The 9932-nt window shown below is 41.5% G+C and overlaps 1 protein-coding gene across 3 annotated transcripts in view; it reads right to left on the minus strand.

Moving 5' to 3' along the window:
• Window positions 1–9932, minus strand: part of LOC122333532 — a 48451-nt gene that overhangs the window by 31672 nt on the left and 6847 nt on the right. For all 3 annotated transcript variants that reach the window (XM_043231210.1, XM_043231208.1, XM_043231209.1), the window contains exons 2-5: window positions 2119–4435; window positions 1830–1947; window positions 1036–1552; window positions 27–473 (exon numbers count right to left, since the gene is read on the minus strand). In XM_043231210.1, the coding sequence (XP_043087145.1) occupies window positions 27–473; window positions 1036–1552; window positions 1830–1947; window positions 2119–4236 (3200 nt within the window). In that variant the 5' untranslated portion in view covers window positions 4237–4435. The remainder of the gene's footprint in view (window positions 1–26; window positions 474–1035; window positions 1553–1829; window positions 1948–2118; window positions 4436–9932) is intronic.

Consider the following 9932-nt stretch of genomic DNA (forward strand, 5'->3'; position numbering starts at 1 on the left):
GCTTTAATTATAAAAATGACACAAACCTGGGCAGTGAAAGCGGTGGGTTGCTCTGCCAGCTCTGTCCGTTGCGGTCGTCAGAGCCGCTGCTGAGACGTTCGCTGGATGGAGCCCGAGTGGCATCCGTATCCCCCGTTATCGTCAACGCCGACTCTGACAGGCTGGGCATCTCTACATGTGCCAGTGGTGCGAAGCTGAGCTCCACGATTTGCCGGGCGCTCTGGTAGATCTGACCCTGCACCTGTGGAGTCAGTGTGGGGAGGTCAAAGGTCAGGACAGTTTGAGTGCTAGAGGTCAGGGGGTCGAGACTGTCCAGACTGCTGTAGGAGGTGCCCTTGGCACGGTGTGACTCCATGATGTTCTCGAAATGCCGGCTGAACGTGTCCAAGCTGTCTCCGGACCTTCTGCGAGGACCATGGACCAGGATGGGAGATTTTAGAGCTGGGTGGTTGTTACCAAAGCGATCTTGAGGCCTAGAAAATATAAGACTTGTTATTTCTGAAATTATGAATCATTGAACAGATCCTTAAAGTGTCCCAATTATGGATTTTTTTAAATAACCTTTTTATGCAGTGTGTAACAAAGCTCTAAGTGAAACAAAACGTCCTGCAAAGTTGCACCGTATAAAAGTTATAGTCTCTAAATCATTGAAATTAGATTTTAAAATGAATCCAAAGCTGTTTTATGTTGAAGTCAACGTGAAATATTAGCATAATGGCCACCCAATTGCTAAGTCTTTTTGCATTGGTATGATTGAAAATACAAATTATTTTTTATTATATTATTAACCAATCAGCACAGATTACCGCCACGCAAAAGGAGGGGTTTGGGAAAATGAAACATTGAAGGAATCGTTAAACGAGTAAGGTAAAAACAAATGTTTATTCCAATGAAAGTGTTTTTTTGCCCTTGCATGCATGTCAGTCTGTTGTTGGGGACTCCCAAAACCAAAGGTTTAGGGTTAGGTATACGAACCTTTCATAACCCATAATAGGGCAATTTAAAAAAAGAAAACATTTGTGTGTCTCTACCCACCTCTTTAACATCATGCTGTAAAACTCCTCTTCCTCATCTCGCTGGTCAGCCAACAGCCTCCTCACATCACCCTGCATCCTGACAGTGACCCAGCTCGCAACATCCTCCTCTTCCTCCTCCTCCTCCTCCTCCCCATCCTCCTGTCCATCTGTTCTTTCATTCGGCATCTCTCCTAGTGGGCTGCTCCCAGCACAGGAAGTTCCCATGACACTTCGGTTACTTCCAAACGCTGAGTCAGCGTCCTCTTGCTCTGCTAACAGCACTTCATCGATGTCCGTCTCCCGGTAACATCGTAAAGGAACGGCGTCCAGATCGGTCTCTGAGTATTTCAAAGTTCGACGAATTATACCTGTTTTGGGGGAGGTGCCTGGGGCGGCAGGGGGCGGAGTCACTAGCTCCACCTCCACATGTTGGACATCATGATTAGCTCTGAGCGCAAGCTCCTCCAATGGCAGATATGAGGGTGGTATTGGGGTAGAGTGGCCACTCGGTGGAGCTGTGGAAGATTCTGGAACATCTAGGTTGATAACAAACAATATTTATTCAGCTTAAAATTAGTTTGGTTAATGAATACTGACAATGTTTTGTTGATGACTATATTTCTGCTTGGTGATACTGTCTTATTATTACACTTTCATATGAGAACACAAAAACACTTTTATACATTTGTACCATATAAACATATTTCTGCCTTAAAACAATCCTAGAAAACTAGGATCCTAGCACTTAATTGCTAATGACGGAATCTAAGTGATCATTTAAACTGATATTAAAGAGGTCAACGGGCTACTCACTCTTCTCTCGTTCGCTGGCAGTGTTTTCTGCTGGAGTGCCAAACAAAAACTCCCACTTGGCACGAGCAATTTTCTGACAGTGCAGGGATGGACCTGGCACTAAAGAACCGCCATCAGACTGCAACACCCACACAATATAAACACATTAGCTTATAATAAACAGTGAACTCAATGTACTTGCAAACAAAGGGCCTCATTCATCAGAAGGAACTTGTACTTAAAGCACCGTTATGAACATAGATAGAATTTGAGCATTAATACAGCAATGTTTTTTTGAACAGGGGCTCACCTGTATTCCTGATGATGGGTGATCTGATTGGTTGCTATTCTGGCTGGACTCAGGTGAGATGCAATCTCGGTCTCCAAGGCTTCCCGTTACTCCACTAGAGCTCGGGGATGACCCAACCAAACCCTGGTGATCTCCAAACCCCTGTTCATCCTCTCCTCTCTCCCCCTCTTCTAATACCACTGGCCCTAAAAGCAAAGCCTGCCTTCTCCTCCATTCTGCCTGTCTCTGTTGCTGCGTTAGCCTGGTCATCTCCTCTACATTTTCCCCAGGGCTGTGGTTTGCTCCACATAACGAATTGCTCACATTATCCTCTTCTCGTTCTATGACCTCAACTCTATCACTTTTCCTGTATACTGGACTGCTGCTCTTGAGATTACTTTCAAGTGTTTCTGACAAACTGAACTTCCCTTCTTCTTTCTTTGCCTGCTCTTTCCACTGCTGTCTAGATGTCCAACTGACCGGAGAATCGTCCACACTCTGACCGATAAACAACCGCCTGGAGATCTCTACACTTTCTGCAACGACATGGTCATCCCAGTCCTCATCATCCAGGAACCATGGTTCCCCAGATGTCCACTCCTCTCCAGTGTACTGTGGAGGCTTGTGACGATGTAAAGTGGGACTGTCAGAGACTGGAGGGTCGGGTCTGAGCTGACGAGGATCTCGGAGTGGAGAACACACGTCTGCTTTGGACAGACTTGGGCGAAGAAGACGAGACGGAAGAGCTGGAGAATCAGGGTCTCCTCCAACTGGAGCCGAACAGAATGAAATATTGGCCAGGTCATCTCTTAAATCCAAGCTCTTAGAAGCTGGTGCTTCATGCAAGTGAGGAGGAACCCCATTTGTCGTAGAATGGTCTTCATGCATAGGTATGTTCATCTTGACAGCTGAATGCTGCACTGGACTCTGCTGTAAGGACGTGATTTCTCTAGAAGGATACCCATAATTTGTGCTGCTTAGATTAAACGAACCCCCGTAAGCAACAGGAGGAGGAGAACTTCGGACCTCGCTGAAAATTGTTGACACCTTGGTGGCTTCTTCTGCAATCTTGCGGGCTATCTCAGGACTGTTCAGAGCTGAGGAGTTATTGCTTCCACTCAGCTGGTTCAAACCACGAGTGGGTGTGTTTGTGAGGCTGGTCCTTTGCCCTGATACAGTCCTGTCTTCACCCTGGCTTCCCCAACTTTGACCAACTGGAGCAGAGCAGTCTTGCTTTGAACTGATCTGCTTAGGGCATCCTTGGGACTTGGATGTTGATTTTTGCTGGTTGTTGTGAGATGAAGCATCTGATGCTGGGCTTTTGGGGACACCACATGCAGCTCCTACTCTGCCTGGGTCAGGATCACGGTGGTAGGCACTGCAGTTTGGCACTGGTGAGCCTGCCCAAGACTGACATCGTTCTCTGTGGCGTTGATGAAACTCTGGACCCCAGTCTGAGCAATGAGAAAACTTACACCTCAATTGGGGAGACCCAAATTCCTTAAGGGCTCGCTGTGTTGCAGCTTGACCAATTGGATCCAAAGTAGAACCCATGTGCTGGTAAAATGGACTATTATTGCAGGTAGATTCCACAGTTCGCGACCACACCGGGTCACTACACCTCTTATGTGGACAAGCTTTCACCTCCTTTATTCCACCAGGACTATTACATGGACTCTCTACGGTTTTGACATGGGCCTTCTCAATGTAGCTGAAAGTGACCACGGACCTCTGTCCTTGCACTGGTTTAGAGTTCTTGTGATGGCTGCATGCTCGACAAGGCGTGTCAGGACCAGATGTCCGTCCAGAGTGTGATGAATGGGAATGCTTTAATTGTTTACTGTCAATGTTGTTATTGAGGCCAGAGGACACTTCTTGGAATGGTTCCTGCTGGTGTATGCTGCGTCTTTGAGGGGACTCCAGAGAATTGTGTGAAGGCTGCAGTCTGAAGCTAACATTTGGTTTGAATGTGCTGCTGGGGTGTGCAGGAAACCCAGATGCCGCCTGTGCTAATTTGGTCAAAGCTTCCACAGGACCGTCTTGCTCCACTGTTGTCTCACAGGAACTACCTTTCCCATCATGCTCTGGTGGGGATCTCACCTCCACATACAAATGAAGGACTTTTCCAGTTTGAGACATGGCGTCATAACAGTACAACACAAAGAAACAGAAGAAGAGACGAACAGGGAGAGACAGATCCTTTTTTCCGTTCTGGCTGGTTTGTGAATTCTTGTGATTTGTCAGCGAGTGTACTTTTAGTTCATGGAGATGACGTTCTTCAGATACTTTCTCCTGCCAGACCAGCTACTACAGTCGGAGATGGCATGGACCATTGCACCTAACACATGGAGAAAGACAGACAATTAATAAATGATTCAATTATTCAAGTGCTACGCATAACAGGCGTGAAGATGGCACTAGGCACCGAGGGGACATGACCCGACCCATCCCCTGTCTCGGCGAGGTGGGTGGAGGAGTCGAAAGGGCTTGAATTGGGGGTTGAGGTTGTAGTGTTTCTTTTTGATAGGCGAGTAACATGTCAAAAAGAAACAACTTATTTGCGTAGACTTTTGTTCGAATATGCTTGTGTTTCATCTTCACTTGTTTCCGCAATCCTCATCGCCATTGTGGTGTGTATGTATATGTGGCGAGGAGATATTAAAATAGGGGCGTGCTGGAGTTTATTTATTTTGGTGCTTTCAAATATCAACATGGTTTGGCGAAAATCCATGTCAACTAAAAGCTTCATATAAAATCATTAGATCATTTCTGATAACTGACACAGTGGACTTAACATAGATCTTCAAATAGGAAGAAAGTTATGTCAAATGATTTTGTTAAATGGTAACACCAATGACACAACTCCAGGGTACCACTACCTTCATTATATATTTTTATAATATTTATTTGCCATTTTGTTCGCCTGAAAAAATTGGACTGCTGACAGCTTGGTCCCCCCAGTTAAAAAGTCCCATCTGCGCTCCTGACACATACATTTTGTGAAGGTTTTCCTTGCCGCAGTCAGCCTTGGCTTTTTCAAGTTTTTAAAGGTTTAAACCTGATGTCATTAATGCATGCAAAGCTGCTTTGCAACAACCTGTGAAGAGTTATAGGAACAAAAATGATTTAAATATTTGGTGTCACAGGTATATCATGGGTTGTTTAATTTCTATTTTAATTGCTAAACAGGGCCTGTAAGGACAATGAACACTGCTCCAAAATCCCAAACTTGTGAAACAAAGCAACACGGCAGAGAAGTAGAGTACATTTCTCGGTCATGTACAGTCGAAACTCAATTATAGAGATGCAGCAACCTGATTATATCAGCCGTGGTCATCTGACTCTCTTTTTTCCCCACTGATGACATATTCATTCTATAGGTCACCCATCCATTTAACCAATGAACTCTAATACACAAAAGAAAATAGAGGGAATGTTCTCCAGCAGAGACTAAATACACCAATGAGAGGAGACTTGCAGACTTGGTTATTTTACCTTTTCTGCCATATTTATTTTTTAACAACGCTGTTCTGTTTAAGAAACACCAAATTGACCATCTGCATGAAGGGATGGGCTTATTTACCGAGGAGCAGAGAAATTAATCCCTACAATCCAAGACGGTTACACACACACACACACACACATAAAGATTTACGTCATGCGCTAAACCTCAGTGACTCATACAGTAAACTCCCATCCAGGCCTATAAATATTATCAGAGTGTATACAGAAGGGAATGCTGATTTACCTTACCCCTAAACTAAGTAGGGGAAATAAAAGAATAAATCAACATGAATTGAGCATACAGTAAATGCAGAATGATTGACCAATCAGAATCATGTGCTCAATACATTTTCACAGACGCACCAATACAAATAAGCTGTGTGTAATCCTTCACTTGGAAATATGATGCGGTTCTAGTGCTTCCTGTAGCCTTTGAGACGCCTGGTGATCGAGTGAAGGATATCTTATGTGTGTGCGCGCACACACACACACACACACACACACACAAACTAACATGCTTTTCTGAAAGTGCAGGTACATGTCATTGACTTTGCTGCTGCAGCACAAGTGAAGGATAAATGAAAGCCACTCTCGTGTCAACAATCAATCAGTGAGACCCTCTAAAACAGTGGCTGCATGCACACAGCCTTTTACTTTTCAAAATGAAAACCTCCACTGACACCATTTCCTCCCAGAAAGGCTCTTTACAGGGAATGTAAGACCACACAACCGAAAGTAATGTACTTCTGCTGGCTCGCATTAAAAGTACATGTTTGGTATCTAGACCAGGTCAAGGTTTTGTTGGGCATGCCCCAGTTAGCCCCTGCTGGTATATGCCGTAACAACACCATCTGGACCCCAAAATATCCTTTTCCATTGATAGCTGTTAGAAATGACAACTACATTTAAGATATACATATATTTGTCAATATGATCTGAACTTGAACACTTGCTACAGATTTACATTGTCCTGGCATGAACTGTGCACATTCAACAGTGCTCAAAAGTATGAAACAAACCACATAAAAAAAATACAAAATTACTTGTCTCACTTCTCACGAAGTTGACATTTCACAATTTGGACTTTGTTTCTGGCAAAGCTGACAACAACGATTAGTTAAAATGACAAGATACAATTGAGAGAGATGCTGTATAATCTCAGAAATCTGACTTTTTTCTTTCAATTCCAAGTTTGTCTCACATTTCCAACTTTTGACCCTCTGAATTTATTCTGCGGTGGAAACATCTAAACTGGCATCATATCAAAGCCAGCTTTACATCAGGGTACTCGTATTCTAGAAGTTGTGAAGTTTGCTCTTGGGGAAAAGATGCATGCATTTCATTTGAGCAAACAGAACAATTGCTCACTAAAATATAAGTCAACATTAAAGAATGGTGGATCTAACTCAATTCTTGGAGCTAATATGAAATGAGGAGTAAATAATGTCAGATGCTTTTGACTTTTTTGTGAAAACTATTGCTTTAATTGTTTAAGAAATTTTGCACATCTTTTTAGCTATCGAATTTGATATTAAATCATTGACCTGATTGATATTCATGAAATAAGTGAGTCCATTGAAGCCATGTGCGTCTCTGTATCAAAACTCACGTGTACAAGGAATCTAACACACACACACACACACACACACGATTCGTGCAGTATAACTCTGCTCTGCTCTCAATATCATCCCTCTCTCCTTCACTCATTTTCTCCCTGGACTTTCTCTCTCCAAAAATACTCCCTCATCCGTCTGCACTGCAGGAGAATTACAGGCCATCTCAGCTAATTCATTGAAAACCATCTGCGCCGTCGAGGCCATTTAAACAGACACCTTCACACCTTTATCACCAGCTCGCTTGCTCCGTCCATTATAACCTTTCTCATTAAAGGCCTCGCTGAATATCACAGGCGGCTGCACTTCTTTATTGTCCAAAATTCCCTGTGCAGTTTACCTGAAAGATATGAAAGGAAAATGCATGCCGAGAGGTTTCCTGAGCGTCGTTTTATGGGTTTTAATCGCACCTGAGAGCGAGAACCACCTGTAACACAAACACTTTTAAACGGCCACAGAGGAAAGAATGAGACACCTCTCGAGGATCGGCGGGCCCCGGGTGGCTATTCTGCATGTTTACAGTCTTATTAAACGGCGTCACAGAAACCGTCTCTAATGTCAACAGGCACAGAGCCGGATCTGTGCTAATATTAGCCACGGCATGACTATCTGACTGCAGCCCTGAGATTCAGCTTCAGAGGACAGACAGCTGATTATTTAAGACAACATGATAGGACACCATTTACTTTCTTGAAGACTCAAAATTAGACTTTCGTGGCTTGTATTTAAAAAAAAGAGGATTTTTCAAGCTTGTAAATGAAAGACAGACAACTGGAGTACATATATTATCTTTCCACTAATATATATATATATATATATATATATATATATATATATATATATATATATATATATATATATATATATATATATATATATATATATATATATATATATATATAAATAAAAAACATAAATTATAATTTAATATAATAATATAATATAATCAGAAATAAACAAAAAAAAATTAAATAGACTGTTTAGAAGCAAAAAGTCTAAAAAATAATTTTCTTGTAAAATCTTAGTTTTATCTTTTTTTACAATGTTTTTTTTTTACATTGCAGTCATAACATTAATTAAGAAAATAAATATATTCTAGCACTTGTAGATATTCACACGATTTATAGTTTTGAGTAAGCATTTTTACACAGTAATCAATATTGCCGTTACAATAGTTATACGTATGCATGTAATTAGGACAGAATTGTACTTTTCCTGTGAAGTAATCCACTAAAGATGACTTCAAAAGTATGCAAATTACAGCGACAGCCTTTTCTTTCCATCAAACAGAGGAGGAAAAGCGTCCACGAGAATGACAACCAGAACAAAAGAGAATACAAACTGAAGACAGGCGTAACAGCAAAGCTCCTTCTGATCAAACTGATCCGCGTGGATTTAGCACCTTTCTATGGACTGATGAATATATTTGCCCTGAATTATAAGACCGTCGAGCACAGAGGGGTGAAAGCTGTAGTCATAGAGACGGGCCTCGTGTCAAACGACTCCATCTGAACGAACGCCATCTCCCTCCCTCCTTCCTTTCCTGTCTGTCACTCACACACTTTCTCGAGACACTTCAAATAAAGCGCACTGGTTCCTGTCCAAAGGCACACTGTCACTCATGCTCCTGAATGTCAAATGTTTTCTGTGAATAGGACAGGCCTCTGCATGTAATGTGGGAGGGATCGAACTTATCTAGCACCTGACTTCGGTGTCACGAGAACCCATATTTTACATTCGACATGACTTTAAGAGCCAAAACTGTACATCAAAAAGTAAACACGTTCGTGTTTTCTGACCGCTGGGAGTTTATTACTGACTTCATAGTCGGCCAACCAATCAGAGTAGAGGAGGGGCGGGACTAACGGCCATACTACAGCTGAACAACAACAGAGAAATTAATAATCGCTCGTCTCCGAGTATTTATGTCTTTACTAGTTTGAATTGCCTGCACTAACATAATATTGTTATGAAATATAATTTTTGGAGAAACGTTTCATTCACGATGTGTTTGCCATTATGCAAGCGTCCTAACAGAAAAAAATAAATGTTTTGGTGGACAAGCAGCCTTGCTGTAAAAAAACAACAACAAAAAGTAATTTTAGCTGCAAAAGATTGTTAAAAATAGTACGTTTCCTTACTGTATATGGCAAAAACTGTAATAGACCTAACGGGTCATTTTACAGTAAAATAATGTTCAGTGTAAATTTTTATGCAAGTGAAAAAAAAAAAGTCACCTTAAAATTTGCATTTGGAAATTAAAAACCCATAAACTGAATTATATGCGTGACGCTTGTTATGAATCATTTTAATGTAGCTTAACTTCTCTTCTTAAAATAAAATTTTAATAAAACGTAAAACTTAATTTGAACTATAAACATCAAAAATCAGATTACGAATACTAATTACAATATATTAAAGATTAATTTTTCATATAAGTGTATAAGTGGGCACAAAAGCTAAAATATACACTTTGCATACACTTTTATCTAAAGTGTAATTTTTATAATTTTAAAATAAAAATAGTGTCAAGAACCCTGTTCTGGAGAAGAGAAGGTGTGTGTGTGGGAAGGTCGAGCCCTCACATCAGAAATGTGCTGTGACTTGTCCTCATTCCTGAAAAGTATTCAGGAAAGATTGATCAACAGCTGCTGTGTCATATTCTCCACGAAAACACAGATGCTGAAAACACAAGTCCAGAAAACTACAGAGAAAGGA

Source organism: Puntigrus tetrazona, unplaced genomic scaffold (assembly GCF_018831695.1).
Source record: "Puntigrus tetrazona isolate hp1 unplaced genomic scaffold, ASM1883169v1 S000000283, whole genome shotgun sequence".
Lineage (NCBI taxonomy): Eukaryota > Metazoa > Chordata > Actinopteri > Cypriniformes > Cyprinidae > Puntigrus > Puntigrus tetrazona.